We start from the raw sequence: 17,321 nt of genomic DNA, 5'->3' as shown, positions 1-17,321 counted from the left end.
TATTCCTTCCATCTTTTCTTGATGCCCTCTGCATCATTCAATAATTTTCCCAGAGAATCTTTCAATAACGAAAGTTGAGGCTTGAATTTTTTCTTTAGTTCCCCCAGCTTTAATAGGCATCTTTAATAGGCCCCAAATCAAACTCCTGATCTCGTCCCTGACTTCAGACCTGTCCTCACCTGTCTCTCCCATCCAAACATTGCAGCATTGCCCTTCCTTCCCATTGCTCAGCTCCAAAGCCTTATAGTCAGCATTCATTCTTTACCTTCACATCCACTTGGCATCTGTCAGCAAAGCCTACCTGCTACCTTTGTAATACTCAGAATAAGGTCTCTCCTCCCCACCCCACATCTGCTGCCTCCTTGGTCTGAGCCCCCTCATTGTTCAGTTGGGGACTGCAGCAGTCATGTGCCTCCCTGCGTCTGCTTCGCCCCCTACAGTCTGTTCTCAAAACAGCAGCCAAGGGATCCTTTTCTGCAGGAAGTTCACTCCATTCTCTGCTCTGCGGTCCCTGAATGGTATGAAAGGTTAATGAGTTTGCCTACTAACTGAACAGGTGGAGGCGTCTCAGAAGAAAGCCCTGGTGATCTGCTTCTGAAAAAGGCATTGAGGATCCTACAAAGCATAGTTAGTTCTACTGTGACACACATGGCCACCCTAAATCGGAGCTGGCTGGCAGCTAGTTTAATTCTTTGCTCTGATCCTGTCCTCCCTCTCATTCATTCCTTGTCATCGCTGATGCACCTTACCCCATATAGAATAGCACGCCTGTCCTTACCCGCTGCCACCAAGTTGATTTCAACTCACACCGACCCTACGCAGGGCAGAGTAGATCTGTTCCTTAGGGTTTCTGAGGCCGTAAATCTTTATAGGAGCAGACTGCATCTTTCTCCCTTGGAGCAGCAGGTGGGTTTGAACCACTGACCTTAGGGTTAGCAGCCTAATGCTTAACGCATAGCATCCCCAGGGCTCCTTTCTCACTCTCACTGCTATCAAGTCACTTCCGACCTATAGTGACCCTGTATAGAGTTTCCGAGGCTGTACATTTTTATGGGAGCAGAAGGCCTCATCTTTCTCCTGCCGAGCAGCTGGTGGGTTTGAACTTCCAACCTTGTGATTAGCAATCCTGTGCTTATCCTACAGCGCCATCAGGGCTCCTACTTCTGGTAGCCTTTATCACTACTTGGCATGGGGTGTATTCAGGAGTGTAGGGATGCTGTCTACTTGTTCACTGTGCTATCGTCAGCACCTGGGACAGCACCTGGAACATAGTAGGTGCTCAGTAAATAGGTGTTGGGTCACCAAATCAATGACCCCTCTGCAACAACACTGTGGAGCCCTGGCTTGGCCACTGACTCACTGTGCACCTGGAGGCAACTCACTACTACTCTTCGCCTCAGTGTCCATATTTGAGAAATGGAGATGATGGAATTTGCCTTGCAGCATTGCTGTGAGGACTGAGCAAGGGAAGCTGGCAAGTGTCTGGTTCAGTGCCTGGCACACAGTAAGGGCTCAACAAGCAGCAGCTCCCTTATATGTCCTCTTCTCATCCCCAAACCTGGGACCATGCTCTGCCTCCCTACCCCCAGCATGACAAGGGCTTCATTTTGGGGTAGTTGCATTTCTAAAAGAGAACCCAGGCATCCAGACAGTACAAGAGGGATTTGGGGGGGAGGGGACAGGTGGCAGGTGAAGGAGGATTCACTTAAGAGACTCGCACCAGTGTAGGGCGAGAAGTAGTTTGGGGGTGGGGGGTGGGGTGGAGGTGCCTGTAACACCTCCCCTCTCTTGGTCTCATGACTAATGTCAACAAACCTTTCAAGATCTGTTGGAATGCACTGTCTCTAGAAAGCTTTCCCTGAACTTGTCTTGCTCTGAGCCGTAAGGACGCCTGTGCCCATCCCCAGGTTATTGTCATTATCCTCTTGTCTGCCACAGTCAACTGTATCCCTTGTGGGGCTGGAGTTGTAGGAGGGGCACCCAGCCAATCAAAAGGATAAGAAGTGCTCCTGGGTGGTTTCCCCACTGGCTGCCCCTGGGATTTTGCACCAGGAGTAGCTCTGCTTGCATCTTTGTAATGGACTTTTGATTGTTTTATTCAAGTCTGGCTCCCAGACCACGCCTGCTTTACTCTGCAGCGTCAGTGAGGGTGGAGGGAGGCCGAGGCAGAGTGGAAGTTAGGGGTGTGAGGCGGGCTACTCAGCATCTGTTATACACAAGCGCTCACTCTGAGGCTGGCCGGCATTTCAGGAAGAAGGCCAGTGGAGGGCAGCAATGTGCCACTTCAGATGCCTGACCTATTTTCAGAGGATTGGGTTTTCCTTAAAAGGACCTGGTGGCACTGAGGGTTAAGCATGGGGATGGTAACCTCAAGTGGTTCAAACTTTCCAGCTGGTCCGAGGAAAGCAGATGAGGCTAGCTGTTTATGTATAGAGTCACAGTCTCAGAAATCCTATGTTGGGTCATTATGAGGTGGAATTGACTAGAAGGCAGTGGGTATGGGTTCTCCTTATGAAGCCCTGATGGTACTTAGTTGTTAACTGAAAGGTCAGAGATTCGAACCACCAGCTGTTCCACAGGAAAAAGACATAGCAGCCTGCTTCCATGGGGGCTAGGTACAGCCTTGGAAGCCCTAATGGGGGCAGTTCTCCCCTGGCCTACAGGGCTGCTGGGACCCGAATGGACTCAAAGGGGGGGTATCTTTGTGTAGATTTTCCTTTAAGACACAGCGTCTTGTTTTCTCAGGCAAGCTTCACTCCTTCCTGCTCCAGAACCTCACTGCTTTGAGCTAGTCAAAGGGGCCCCAACACTGAGAAGCTTCATATGTTGGTCTTCACAAATTCAGTTCACACTAAATGTCCTTGCATTTCATTAGATCTGAAGTAAGAAGGCTTAGGGGGAGAAGGCTGGGGGCTTACAGCCTCACTGCCCACCCCTGTGGGGCCGTTTCCTGTAGTATAAAATGTGTGGATACACAGGTGCTCCCTACTCTCCCACCCTTGTCTCACCCCGACAGGGCAGCTGTGCAGGGAGCACAGAGCCTGGTACCCCCCAGACATGTGGGAAAATGCCTACTTCTGGCCCCCTCTTCAGATTTCCCCATAAGGCCTATTTGTCTGGTTTTCCTCTCTCCTCAGACGGTCCACTATTGCAGGCTCTGCCATCTCTCTCCTGGAAGAGAGGTGGCAGACAGTGTTGGCAAACTCTCGGGAGGCTGCACCCCTTTCTCAGCTGGTGGGACTCACCTGGCGACTGGGGTCCTCCTCTCGGAAGATGAAGGGACTGTGGAAGTGCCGCTGCAGGGCCGCGTGGACCGTGATTCTCATGGACTTGTACTTGAGCTGCGCAAGCAGAGACCTGTCAGTCTCTCTCCCTGCTCCTCCCCAGGAGCCCGGCACCCACTCCTTCCCTGTCTCCCTTTCAACCAAGCTGAGGGGCCCCACTTACCACTTTTAAGGACCTCAACCACAGGTTCCCCAGCAGGCGGAAACTGATTTCCTGGTTAGGGGCCAGCCTCATGTTGCAGTTGATAGAGACGACATCAGAGTTGCTTTGATTCTGAAAGAGGAGATGGGTCTGGGGGTGAGCAGTGGGGCTCTGGGGAAGCAGAAGGAGGCAGCCAGAATGTGAGCAGGAATCTTGGCCACCAGAAAAAGGCTGCGCTGTGCTGCTTAACCAACTAGAAGTTGGCTCCTGGGAGGGAGGAAAAAGCAGAGAGGACAGGGGGCCAGGGGATGGCTGAAGGCCAGGTTAAGGGTTGGGATGTCTGGCCCACCATTTGAAGTTGAATATAATGACCAGACTAGGCGTTATACTCCAGGAATAGAAGTTTGATTCAACATTAGGATATCTACAAATGCCATCACCCTAGGAGGAGCTTCGAAAAGCTCACGGAAAAATAGTGTGAAAAGATCATGGCATTTTTCTATGAGCTTTTCTTATTGAAACGCTCTTGTACAAGTAAGTCAAAGGGGAAACATTATCTGATCATTTCAATAAATGCAGAAAGAACTTTTGCTGACCCAGGCTCCCTTTCCAGGGTAGAGAGGTCCCAGTAGAGAGTCAAATGTCTCCAACCCAGGCCATGTCTGTCCTGGCCTTCATGGCATTGCTCCATCGGCTTTCTGCCCCTCTTCTCTGCTTCTCCACATCCTACCAGCCCTTTCAGGGCAGTTGCAAGCCCACTGTCCCCATTCCTGATCTTCTGTTAGTCCTTTGCGGCTCGATTTTGTGAGCTACACTGAGTCTGTCTTCCCCTGTCCCGTGAGATGTTGGGCTCATTAAGCGTCCTCTCCACGTTCCATGAGAATGTCCTCAGCAAGAGACTCGGTGCTCAATATGCACTTAAAAATTTCAAAGTCATTAAAAAAAATATCATGGTGAAAATATACATAATACAACAACTTCTCCATGTACAGTTCAAGTAGCATTGGCTTCATCCTCCCAAAGTTGTGCACCCACTCTCTACCCTTTCCCAAATCATTCCACCACCCTCAACCTAAACTGAATGTCCATTAAGCAAATGCCACACTCTGCCCTGGGAACCATGCCCTGGGAACCATCTTTGGTTTCATTATATTTGCTTATTTCACATAAGTGAGCTGACTAGCTTATATTGACAAACTATTGGAGGAGGGGGCAAATCGCCCCTGCCCACCAGCTCTCTGTGCCGGGCTCTTACCAGTTGTGGGGTGTGACTCAAATCTTCCTCCATGGGGACGTGCCGATACTCGGTGCTGTTCCCCCAGACGTTGCAAGATGTGTTTCCCTGCACAGAAGACACACACACAGCCTCACAACCAGCTCTGCCCGCCCAGTGTCCCTGAAAAGGGTCTTTTCCCCTCTTTCCAGAGAAGTGGAAGCCGCCCTGGTCCTGATAGAAGGGAGCTGGGGTCTGGGGGTTTGTTGTTCTCCTTCTGGCCCCCTCCCTTACGGAGAGGGCAGGCACTGGTACCTGGTCAGTGAGGAATTCCCTCAGCATCAGCAGGCGGTTGCCACCCCTGGTGGCGATGGGAACAGCGATCTTCATCACCACCCCATGAATGGGGAACAGGCCCAAGTTTTGGATCTGTGGCCAGAGATGGGGAGGGGTCAGCACACCCAGCAGCAATTGCAGGGGATGGAGAACAAGGCCCACAGGGGTCACCCCACAGCCAGACCTGTCTGTATTCTGTAGGTGAAGGACTCATCCAAAGTCCCAGGGGGCTGCATGGCGGGGGGAGTGGGAGAAAGTACCAAGAGGAAGGTGGGCTAAGGGTACATGATGCTGGAACTCAAGGGGTCACTTCCACTTTGGGGCCTGTGGGCAGTGGGACATTTTGTGGCCTGGCATTGGTGGACTCCTGAGCAGAGGTTAGGAGTGGAGATAGTAATGTTATGTGCTGTTGAGTTGGTCTGACCCATAGTGACCCTGTATAGGGTTTCTGAGGAGTGGCTGGTGAGCTTGAACCACCGACCTTATGGTTCTGACCTTGCAGTAGCCCACAGCACCACACCAGGACTGCTATACCAGATGGTGATAGCAGTGGATTTGTAAGATGACCACCCATCCCTGTAAACAATGGGGGGTGATTATGTGCATTCTAGTCCTGGTGCTTTCTGTGTAAAGCACTAATGGGTTCAAGCAGGACTTTGGGGTTGGGAAGATGGCTGGGACTGCTGTCACTGAAGAGCTCAGTGACTTGGAGCAAGTTACTAAACCTCTCGGAAAGTTACCCAGGTCTCAGCATGTCTGAGGTACAATTTTTGGAGGTGAGTTGGGCCCCAGCATTCACACAACTGTAGAGGAAGATGAACTCACAGCAGTTCAGGGGTGGGGAGGACTGGGGCTCCCACTGTGTCCAAGACTGTGAAATGAAATTGCCTGCGAATCCTGTCTCCCTCCTTCCTCAGTGAGAGAACCAAGTAGAAGAACCCCGTTTTCCAAGGCCCCTTACAACTAAATCCCAATGATTTTGTCTTCCTACTGCCTGGAATGAGGATGTGATGGCTGGAGGAGCAGCCACCTTGGTGTAGGAGGTGACGTTGAGGCTGCCTGCTGAAGATGTAGACCAGAACGGGCAGGAGAGCCAGTCCAGGGTGACTGTGAAGCTGCTGATTCTGGACTAACATTAAGGGAAAAAGAAATCCCTGGTGCACTTGAACCACGGTTTTATTTTTTAAAAGTTTTTAAAAAACTCATGTGCAGCCAAAATGAATCCTCTGATACACTTACCCAGTTGGATCACCTTTTTTCAGTTGAGAACTTTGAGACCCAGAGAGGGGAAGGGACTTGTCTAAAGTCACACAGTGGTGGGTGGCAGGGTTGAGGCTGCACCCAGGCACTATTGATGATTCCAGATTCCTCCCTCACACCCTCTGTCCCTCACCCTCTGCCTTACCTTGAAGGCGCAGTTGAAGGGAGGCCCGATACCATGGTATCTTTCCAGCGAACTGTTGGACTTGACCTCGTAGTGGCTCAGACTGCTGTTCCTGCAGGTAGAGGACAGGACTGCCATGAGCTCAGTCAATGACATCTGTGTAAGTAAGTGTCCGAAAGTGGGTGTGGACATGTCCCTGTCCCCCCACACCCCGAAGACCAGGACGAACAGGCTTCATCTGGTGTCCACTGGTTAGTGGCTTGGAGTGTTGGGAAAGGATCTGAGGTCTGGTCTGGGTTTACAGGAATAAGAGCTGAGATTGATTAGCAGTGTCTGTCCTGGGTGTGGGAGGGGCCTGAGTGAGAAGAGCAACTGTTTTCTCTCTGCCTAGGAGCTGGACTCCCTTTGAGCCTGAACTTGTGCATTGTAGAAGGTTCTAGCCTCTAGAAATAGCAGTGGGAGGGTCGGAGCTTGCTTCCAGTGTCTCCATCTACCTGGAAGCTCTGGAGGGTGGGGGAAGGCAGGGGCTATTTCCCCACCAGGCTGGGGCCAGAGGCATACTAAGGGGTGGGGAAAGGTAGGCTAAGAGTCTGCCCTGTGGGGAGGAGTATCTTAGAGCTGACAATGTTTCGTTTGCTGGTGCGAGGTGTTAATAAAAAGCAGATTGACTTTTAGTAGATTTTATCCCTGTTTTTACATTCTCTACAGACAATTCACCCACGAATTGCCTAACCTTTCCTTGTCACTGCTGGGAGCTCATCAGGAGCCCCCAGTTCAGGGTCTTCTGCCTCCTCTCCATTGATGTCCCCCTCCCCACCAGGAGACCAGGGGGCTGTAGCCCCATCTTCATTGTCCCTCAATGTCTGGGTGGGGCCTAAGACCTCTGACCCACAAAAGCTCCCTTGAGGGTGCCCCCATCTTAGGCCTCCTCTCCGTGGGGCCCCAGAGAGCCAGGCCCACCTGGTGAAGAGGATGTCAGTCTCATATTTGAGGTGGAAACGTAGGAGGGCCGTGCTGTCTTCCTTGGTGTTCTCTTGTCTCTCACCATCACTGTAAGGAGAACCAGGCTGTGGGCATCTGCACAGGGCCAGCCCTCCCTCCGCCCAGCTCAGCAGACATCCTGGCTCTTTGGCTACTGCAGGAGAGGTCTAAGTCAGACTGAAGGCAGAACATGTTGGCTAATTGGGCTGACAAGCACTTGAACACAGGGAGAGAACCTGAAGGTATCCTGTCAGAGGTGGGGATGGGATGAGGGCCGCTATCCCTGTCACCTTCATAGGTGCGGCACATCTGATCTGTGCTGGAAGAAGTTTGGAGGCTCCTGCCTGTTTGGCCACCAGGCTTGTGTGAGCCCTCTCTGACACCGAGTGATTCGCAGTGTTAACCTATAGCAGGCTGCCTCAGGAAGGCATAGGGTAGATACAGACTAACAGACACTGAGTATAGAAAGTTCTCTGAAAAAGGAAAGCCTTTCTAAGGAGAGAAATATAAACAGGAAAGAGCATTGGACAAAGCGTAGAAGAACTTGTTCAGCTCTTAGTTCTACAGGTTACATGTTGTATCACTGAACCTTTCTAAGCCTCACTTTTCTTGTCTGTAACGTGCTGGGGCTGGGAAGTGACCTCCATTTTGCTATGAGAATTGACAGATATATGCAGGAGATTGTAACTGTAGAGTTAAAACAAACATTGAAACTGCCAAGTAAGCTAAGGACTTCCTGGGTTGTACACATGGCTACTGGGTCCAGCTACTATCTGAAAGGAGGCACCTTGGAAGAAAGGTCTGGGCATCTACTTCCCCCATATAAGCCATTGAAGACTCCGGAGCACAGCTCTACTCTGACACACATGGGGTCTCCATGAGTTGGAGTTGACAGTGCAGGGTGGGGCTCAGTGGGGGGATGGAGGGTCTGAGCTGGAGGGAGAGGAATAGGTGTACCCTGACCTGCCCATGGTGAGCTGGATCTCCAGATGGTGCAGGAAGATGGATTTGCTGAACTCAAAATCTAGCCGGAACGACACCTGCAAGGAAGGAGTGGCCTGAGCAGGCTGCTGGGGGCTCGTGTCTGGACAGGCCTTGGCGGACTGTCACCCTCTACCTGCCTGGGTAGGCCCTGCTGGCTGAGAATTGGGGGGTGAGGGGGAGTGAGAGGCTTGGCGGACTGTCACCCTCTACCTGCCTGGGTAGGCCCTGCTGGCTGAGAATTGGGGGGTGAGGGGGAGTGAGAGGGGAGGATCAGGTGCTGGATGGAAGTAACATGAGCTGAGGCTTGGGGTGCTTCTGAGGGGGCTACAGTCAAAAACAACAGCTTCTGCGCTGGGCTTCCTCAGCTGAGGGGCCAGCCCCTCTGTCCTTTTACATTTTCAGCTAAAGACAGTTGTTGTGAAGTGTCATGGAGTCGGTTTTGACTCATAGTCACCCTGTTTAGCATTTCCAAGGAGCAGCTGGTGGATTTGAACTGCTGACCATTTGGTTTGCAGTCCAGTGCTGATTGTCCCCACCCACCACTCTCCCCCCTTCCCCCAGCCCAAAGGCAGCTAGAAGGCAGGAAGTCCAACTTGAGAGACTTTCTGCTGGGATTGTGGGGAGGTGAACCATGATCATGTTCCATGGGGTGTGAGGCCAGAAGCCTAGAAGCCTGAGGGAGGACCACCTTACCACTCCTGCTTTGAGTAGATGTGGGGGAGGGAGGTTAACAAGGCCCCTGCCTCCTTGTCCAGTAGCAAGCGTCCTGCACACTGGTGATGCAGGCCCCCGGCACTTCCCTTGCGCTTTGCCTTTTGCCCAGGAGTGGGGCCTGGATCCCCAGACTGTAGCCCTGGCCCACTTCAGGGGTACTAATGGAACTTTTGATCTCCCCATATCTGACTGAGGGTTCCTGAGGAAGTCTCAGGAGGTGGCTAGGGGATGGGGCAGCCTATGGTCTGCTCTGCCTCCCATTATCCCCATCTTTAGCGAACTCCTGAATTTGTTGGTGTCTCATTTATGTGACTGGATGGGATGGGTTCTTTTACAAGGAGACCTTGCCTCCTTCTCCCCTTCCCCAGCCTCCTCCCGGGGACACACTGCTCTGATGAGGCCTGGGTCCTGCCCCAGCTCTTCTGATTCCCACTTGGCCCACAGCTCAGCCTTAGCCAGGGTTTCTGCTCCCAAACCTTCAGTGGCTGCCTACTGCCCACTGCTTTCCTGGGTCATGAGCTCTCCCCTTCCCACACTCCACACTCTTTTCCCCTGTGCTTTTGTGCGCATGGCAGGTGCTCAAGAAATGCTCACCTACACAACACGATGACAAAGAGGCTGGACATTTGAAAAACCTGGTGGGATAAAGGACAGTTGCACTGGCCAAGAGGGGAGAATGGGTGGATGAGGGTGGTAGGAATGCCCCTGAGGTGAAGGGGTCTGAGTGCTCTCCAGGGCTTGGCTGTCTGCTCTGGGGAATGCCGGCTAGTTAGAGCATTTGAATGTCAATGAGACAAAAAGTGATTATACTTAAAAGGTACCCCTTCACCCCACCTCCTTCTCTCTATTCACTTCTACTTCTCTAGCTTACCTGTACCTCCCAGTACCCACCCTTGTCCCTCTCCCACATTGCCCCCAACGGTCTCAGTGTCAACCTTAGCCTTGGCCCGGAAGAAGGGGTAGCTGACGTTGCAGACTTTCTTGTGGAATCTCCGTTCCTCGTTCACACACTCGATGATGCCGTCAGAGTCATCCTGGGGGGTGGGTGGAAGGCATCCCAGACAGCAGTTAGGTGGGGACTGAGAGTCCTCCCTGCTCTCCTAGAGCCCACCTTATTGTCCCTGCCATAGATTGGTGTGGAAATGGTGGAGGACACATGGCAGAGATGAGGGCACACTCAGCGGCTGCCGGGTTGTAGAGAGCATGGGCAGGTACCCACGTACATGCCTTGCCCTGCCCTCTGTATATTACTCCCAAGGGCAGGACTGAGCATCAGCTACAGGTGGGGACACTGAGGCCCAGACACAGTTTAGCACAGTCCTGGTGTGGCGCTGTGGGTCAATGTGCCAGGTTGCAAAGCCATTTGAACTGCAAGGTCAGTGGTTCAAGCTCACCAGCTGCTCCTCAGAAACCCTATGCAGGGTCACTATGGGTTAGAATCTACTCGATGACACTTCACAACAACAAACTCAGACTGCTCGGAGGTGGGACTGGAAGGCAGGCTCCAAAGCTTGCCTTTTCTCCAGCTGCAGACAAGGCAGGAGGCGACTCTTGGCCTCTGTCTCCCCCCCCCCCCCAACCCGCATTCGGACCTCTGCTTGACCACCTGCCTTTCCATCAGAAGTATCAGAAAAGATATCTTTGGGCCATGAAATGAGGTTTTTGGGGTCTTGAAAACCAGAGAGCAGGAGTGGGTTGATCTCTTGGTAGGGGCCTATTTGGGACATTTTTCTAACCTCCCCACCTCCCCCTGTCCCCCATGGCAGTGGCCAACCCGGATGCCCTTCCCTTCCCTGGGAAAGGTCCCTCTGGCTCTAGGATTCTGTCATCCTTGTTCACTGCCCAAGGATGGGGGTGAGTGCCCCAGGTGGCTCCTCCCGTCTCCCCACAGCCTAGGCCAGCCTGTTCCCCAGTGTCAGTCCACTGGGAAGGAAGATATGTGCAGATACTTCTGGAAGGTGTAGGGGTAACTGGACTGTGGTCCATGTGACCACCTCCCCCTCACCTCTTCTCCTGCACCCCGTGCTTGGAGCCCTAACTCAGCTCCCTCTTTGGCTGTAGTTGATGCTACAGTTGGGGCCTGGGTAGGTGGGCACTGAGAGGGCTGCTCTGACCTCCAGACCATGTCTGCCATTGACTCATGGTCCTAGGCACTTCTGGTGGTATTCTGGAGAGTGTCTGGCTTCTCAGGTCACTGACCCACCCCCAGGGCAGGATGTGGGTCAGCTCCATAGGCTGGGAGAGTGAGGTGGGCTCGGGGCCCTCCCCAGCCCTGAAGAGCAGGTCACTCGCTGGCTGTTGACCTCTGAGAAAAGGGTGGTTGAGTCTAAGTGGGAACACCATCAGACTGCCTGGCCTGGCAGCGTGCCCGGGATTAGCATAGGTACCCCTCAGCACAGATCACAAAGAAGGGACTCTCAAGCGCCACATTGCTGGTCGACCACACAGTCATTGGTTCAGGTCTCAGCTTCCCCATCTATTAAATGGGGATACTATCTACCAACCTCATATAATTGTTGTGAGGATTAAATGAAACAATGCCCAGAAATACAATGCCTAGTTCAGGTCACTCAAATGTCACTGCTGTTGTGAAGGGGCTTCAAAAAGTTTGTGGGAAAATTCCATTTTTGCCATGAATTTTTGGAGCCCCCCTTGTATTATGATTACTGTCTGTGCTTGCTTGGTTCCTGCTTTGCTGGGCACTGTCTGGACGCATGCATGAACCTACCTTTGGGGGATGGGAGTCCTGATGTGGTGCTGCCGGTTAATGGTTAATGGGACTTGAAGGCATTTAACCACCACCACCTTTTGGGGATAATTGTGTTTGGATGTAAGTGCCTGCCTGTGTAGACCTGGGGGAAAGGGGTCTGCATGTAGGTGCATGTACATAAGAGAATGTGTGTTTCCGTGTATGTTTGTGTGCTTTGCATGTGTGTGATGTGATCGGAATAACAAAGTTACACTTGACTTCTTTAAGGGGCTTCTTCCCTGTAAAGTTTCCCTTGGTCAGCAGTGGGGGGGTGGAGGGGCAGCTGGACTCTGGGACCCCCAGCCTGTGATCCCCAGGCAGTGGAGAAGGGGATGGTCTGGGCTGGGGATGAAGGAGCATCCTCTGAAGCAGGCAGGCTATGGGCAGCCCTATTACACAACTGTTTCAGAACATGTTTGCTGCATCTGTTTGCCTTTGCTCGGTTCCCAAAGCCCTTCTGTACTGAAGAAAAAAAAAAAATTCATTCTCTGAGGACTGTGAGTAGGCATAGGACAGGCTTTGTGATGTGTGCACCAGGCAACAGACTTGAGACACCAAACCAAAAATAACCTAAAAAACCAAGCCCACTGCCATTGAGTCGATTCAGATTCCTAGTGACCATGTATAGGGTTTCTGAGGCTGTAAAGCTTTACAGGAGCAGCAGGTGGGTTTGAACAGCCGCTCTTGCGGTTAGCAATCTAGTCCCTGTTTTCCCGAGGGACACAGACTCTCCCACAGCACTGGCTCTCAGCATGGGTGTCCACTGAAACCACCTGGGGGCTTAAAAAATACACTGAAGCCAGGTCCACCCCAACCCAAATCGATCAGAATCTCTGGGGGTGCAGTTATAGGAGCCCTGGTGGTGCAGTGGGTTATGCATAGCATTTCAAATCCACCAGCCTCTCTGAGGGTGAAAGAAAGATGTGGCAGTCTGTTCCCATGATAATTTAGAGCTTTGGAATCTCCAGCAAGCAATTCTACTCTGCTTGATGGGGTCGCCATGAGTCAGATTCTACTAGAAGGTGGGTGGGTGGATGGGGTGAAGTGAGGACACTCCTCAGGTGACTGCACCTTGTCCATCACCCCCACCCCCCCGGCAGTCCTGGCAGCTCACTGAGATCTTACCTTCTGGATCAAGCTGGCGAACTGCAGATTGGCGGACTGTGAAATGTTCAGGATTGTGTTGTAGGCGTTTTCTCCCCTGTTCTCCAGTGTGGCCTCCACAGCCACCCGGCGGCGTGTGCTCTCAATGATGAAGACAGTGGTGTCGAAGGACAGCATGTAGGAGGAGCAGTCCTGTGCAGACTTCCCCAGAACTCTCTGGCAGTACTCCCTGTGGAAGAGAGACCACCAGGATTCAGGCAGAATGTTTAGTCCTAGTTCACCAGGCCCTTCTTCTAAGGCAGCTGGGGGTGGACTAAATCTCTAACCTTTCAGTTAGCAGCTGAACCTGTTAATCATTTGCACCATCCAGGGATTTCCCTTTAGAAAGACTGCACCCTCGTCCGATCCAAGAATTCTCTGCTTACCTAATACCTCTCTACTCAGCATGTTTCCCTTTTGACTGTGGCTGCCAGTAAGTCCAGAAATAGAGATGATCATTATCCTAGAATAGTTGGAATATTTGCTTCTTTGGCATTCTAAAAGGTCTGGGTATGCTATTTCTAATTACCGTGTATATGAAGGGATATATGTCTTCCATCATAAATCATCTCAGAGTTAGGTAAAACTCAAGCATAAGTTATTTGCTAATGTATTACATATATTTAAACTATGATACTGTTCATTGTTTTGCCTTGAATGTTAGTCTGTTTCTCCTAGGGGTGTGGGAGCAACCTGCTCATCCTCTGCAAGTCTCCTTAGCATCAAGTCCAGGTGCTAAGCCAACGAGCGGGAGCCATCTGCTCGGTGTTCGGAGGACAACCACATGGCACTCTGAATCCTTCACCTCTACCTTTTATTTGCTTTGTAGGGTGGGCTCCAAAGAAAAGATTCCTTTTCTATACAAACTTTTTTTTTTTTTTCTTTCTCTTGCACGATTATCAGGTTTATTAGAAAGTTACCAGTTTAGGATTAGCAAGGTTCAAGGTACATTTCTTCAATCAGGACAGCCTCTTCTCGACCATGCCCGCAGGTACACCTCTCTGGCTCTCAGCCTCTCAGCCACAGACCCCTTGGTCTCTGCCCAGCTCAGGCAGTGTTACAAAGCTCTTTTAGCAATGCTCATAAGTGCTCCAAAGGCATTCTACTTCCCCATCTAAGCAAACTTAGAGGAGGTCAGACTAGACTAGTGGATTTTCACTTTACAGAGGAGGTAATTGAAGCTCAAGGAGCTCTGATAGCGTAGTGGTTATGAATCGGACTGCTAACCTCACAGTCAGCAGTTTGAAACTACCAGCTGTTCTGCGGGAGAAAGATGAAGTTTTCTGCTCCCATAAAGACTTACTGCCTCAGAAACCCTATGCACGGTCACCATGAGTCGGAACCAACTCCACGGCACACCACCATCAATTGAAATTCAGAGAAGGTAAGGGATTTTCCCAAGGACACACAGGAGCTAGAAGCAGAGCCTGTACTAGAACTCAGGCTCTGAATCCAGTGCTTGATCCAAGCTGCCTCTTAGAAACAGTCCAGGGTCTGGGAATCAGCTGGGGTGGGGAAGGATCTAAGCAGGGCAGGGAGGAGTCAACTCACAGGGCTGTGGGCAGATCACTCCGAGCATCCAGCACGAGTTCAGGGACACAGTGCTCATCCTCATTGCAGCCGTTCCAGAAGGGCACCTGGGTAGGGAGAGCCAGGTGTGGGCAGCTGGTTGGGGCCCCACAGCTTCCAACCTCGACTTTGCCCTGGACCGACTCTTGCCTCACAGCACACCAGCTCTTCTGCAGCTGCTGGACGTGGGCTCTGTCTTTTGTGTCCTTTCCCTGGACACCACACTGTGCTTTCTCATATGTTTGCACAGATACTTCCTTCTTTTAAGCCAGGCTTAAAAGTCACTCAACTCAGTTGAAGGGGTCCCCTTCAGTTCTTAGCTGAGTGGGCATCAGAGAGCTCCTGGTGAGCTTATGGAAGCCACCCAGTCAGCATTTATTGGTCATCGAATGTGGAGGGGCAAGGACTTTGGTACTGAGGATAGAGGATGAAGAAGACACAGTTTTCTTGTCCTCTGCTCCTGGGGAAGACGGGCATGTAAACCACTAGTAATAATGTGACATGTGTAACAAGTAGAAATTAAATGTGAAGAGACAGACGGGACAAGGGAGGAAAGTTATTTTGGCTTGTAGGTGACCACAGAAAGAATGAATTGTGTCCCTTCCCAAAATATGTTTTAGAATCCTAAACTCTATAGCTGTTTAGTCCTATTTGGGATTGGCGCCCTGGTGGCATAGTGGGTTACCCACTGGACTGTTAATAGAAAGGTCAGCAGTTCGAATTCACCATCTGCTCTGCTGGAGAAAGATGAGAATTTCTTCTCTGTGAAGATTACAGCTTCAGAAACCCTAAACAGGGTCACTATGAGTCAAAGGCACATAACAACAGCAACAACATCTGTGGATGAAATCCCCTTTGGGAATACGGTTTTCTCTGTTACATTCTCAGTGTAGTTGTTCAGTGCATGGAGTACAATCAGACTCATAGCAGCCGTTGATAGAGTTTCTACAGAGCGACTGGTAGGTTTGAATCCATGTCCCTTTGGTTAGCAGCCCAGTGCTTATCCTACAATACTAGTTATAAGTGCAGAGTGGGCCTTAAACCTCATCAGTTTTGAGATAGAACTCTCCTGGAATCTAAATTTCTGGGTTCATGAAGCTGGGGTGACCCACTCAGGCTATGCACCTTTGAATCTTGAGCCATGAAGGAATTGGTTTCTATAACTTACCTGCAAGTCAAACCACAGACTAGTAAGCAGATGGCTGTTGTTGTTGTTACGTGTTGTTGAGTCGGTTCCGAATCCTAGTGACCGTATATAGGTTTTCTGAGGCTTTAAATCTTTGTGGGATAGAAAGTCCCATGTTTCTCCTGTGGAGCGGTTGGTGGGCTAGATCTGTGGACCTTGTGGTTTGCAGTCCAGTGCTTATCATATGGAGTCAGAGATCACTTTGTCTTATGCCCTGGGCTGGGTTAGAGAGTTATCTGTGTGCAGCCAGTTTCGAGGAGCAGGAGCCCCAGGGTGTGACTCTTTCGATCACCAACCCTGGAACCTTGCTATTGCCTGAGAAACTGACAGGACAATGATGGACAGACCACATTTTCACTGGCTCCACCTCCAAGTGCCTACCTGGAACTTTCTGAGTTGGCTCTGCCTGATTTATAACTACTCACAACAAATATATTTTACACTAATTTGTGGTGTTTCTTTGTGCATTGAGGGTTTTGACACATTAGACATGCCCATGGGTCATCTGGAGTTCTGGTGTGATGCTGCGGGTCAATGCACAGGACTGCAAGGTCAGTTTGAACTCTAAGGTCAGAAGTTCAAACCCACCAGTTGCTCCTCAGAAACTCTACACAGGGTTGCTATGAGTGGGAACCAACTCAAGGGCACTTAACAACCACGTGGGTCATCCAGGGCAAGATGCCCAGCATGCAGTTGAATATTCAAGCCCGGAGCTATAGCAACAGTCCTTACCAAGAACACAGCCAAAATCCAGGGGAGGGGACGGAGGTGTCACAAAGTCTTACACTTATGAACTTTTCTCAGGTGAGCGGGTCCTGAAGCTAAGGTCCATCTGCTCTTCATTTAGACACATTTTCCAACCAGCTTCCCTATCACATGGTGGATTTGCAGCTAGAAGCAAATGTTGCAACAGCAACCAGGGCACTGGACAGCAAAGGTGACAGTTGTCAAGTGCTACCAAGTTGATTCTGACTCATAGCGACCTTGTGTAGGGTTTCCAAGGAGTGGCTGGTGGGTTTGAACCCCCAACCTTGTGGTTAGCAGTCCATTGCTTATCCTACAGTGCCATAACAGCAAAGCTATGTAAAGTAGGAAAAGTGGGGCCAATTAGTGAAGGACATCCTTCTAGACACTTCTGTATAGCTTTTGAGGGCTTCACTGTATTCTAACCCTGACGTTCATCTTGGAGGTCTACATTAAAACATGGTCCCGCCTGCTCCCCGGCATGAGTGTATAATAAACCTTCAGAAAAATTATTACAAGGAATAGTTTAATGTGATAACCAACTATAAGGAACTTAATTCATTCCCTCAAGAGACTAGCTATTATGATACTAGAACCAAAAAGAATTTGTAGAATGAGCAATGGGAAGAATGTGTCTAATTTGCTGGGGGCTGGAATTTCAGATGAACAACATTTCAATAAATTTAACTGCTATTCAAATCCTCCCATAATAGGCGTGCATACTGTCTCTTTTCAGCTCAGTCTCACCTTTTCTTTACATGAACCTTCCCTTGCTTTTTCCCACTTTATATCAGAAAATTTCAAAGATCAGCTCGAGAAGATAATGCCAAATACTATAATAAAATATGCAAAGATTTAGAGTTAGAAAACCAAAAGGGAAGAACACGGTCAG

General features: G+C 50.6%; 1 protein-coding gene across 1 annotated transcript in view; it reads right to left on the bottom strand.

Annotated features, from left to right (window-relative positions):
- Nucleotides 1–17,321, bottom strand: part of ITGA11 (integrin, alpha 11) — a 164,904-nt gene that overhangs the window by 3,577 nt on the left and 144,006 nt on the right. The window contains exons 19-28 of the mRNA XM_006866554.1: nucleotides 14,482–14,567; nucleotides 12,913–13,120; nucleotides 9,974–10,072; nucleotides 8,304–8,380; nucleotides 7,320–7,409; nucleotides 6,381–6,471; nucleotides 4,955–5,068; nucleotides 4,682–4,768; nucleotides 3,448–3,558; nucleotides 3,246–3,341 (exon numbers count right to left, since the gene is read on the bottom strand). Coding sequence (XP_006866616.1) covers nucleotides 3,246–3,341; nucleotides 3,448–3,558; nucleotides 4,682–4,768; nucleotides 4,955–5,068; nucleotides 6,381–6,471; nucleotides 7,320–7,409; nucleotides 8,304–8,380; nucleotides 9,974–10,072; nucleotides 12,913–13,120; nucleotides 14,482–14,567 — 1,059 coding nt within the window. The remainder of the gene's footprint in view (nucleotides 1–3,245; nucleotides 3,342–3,447; nucleotides 3,559–4,681; nucleotides 4,769–4,954; nucleotides 5,069–6,380; nucleotides 6,472–7,319; nucleotides 7,410–8,303; nucleotides 8,381–9,973; nucleotides 10,073–12,912; nucleotides 13,121–14,481; nucleotides 14,568–17,321) is intronic.

This window comes from Chrysochloris asiatica, unplaced genomic scaffold, assembly GCF_000296735.1.
Source record: "Chrysochloris asiatica unplaced genomic scaffold, ChrAsi1.0 scaffold00092, whole genome shotgun sequence".
NCBI classification, from domain to species: Eukaryota; Metazoa; Chordata; class Mammalia; order Afrosoricida; family Chrysochloridae; genus Chrysochloris; species Chrysochloris asiatica.
Note: the sequence above shows the minus strand (reverse complement) of the source record. Positions and strands in the feature narration are given on the sequence as shown.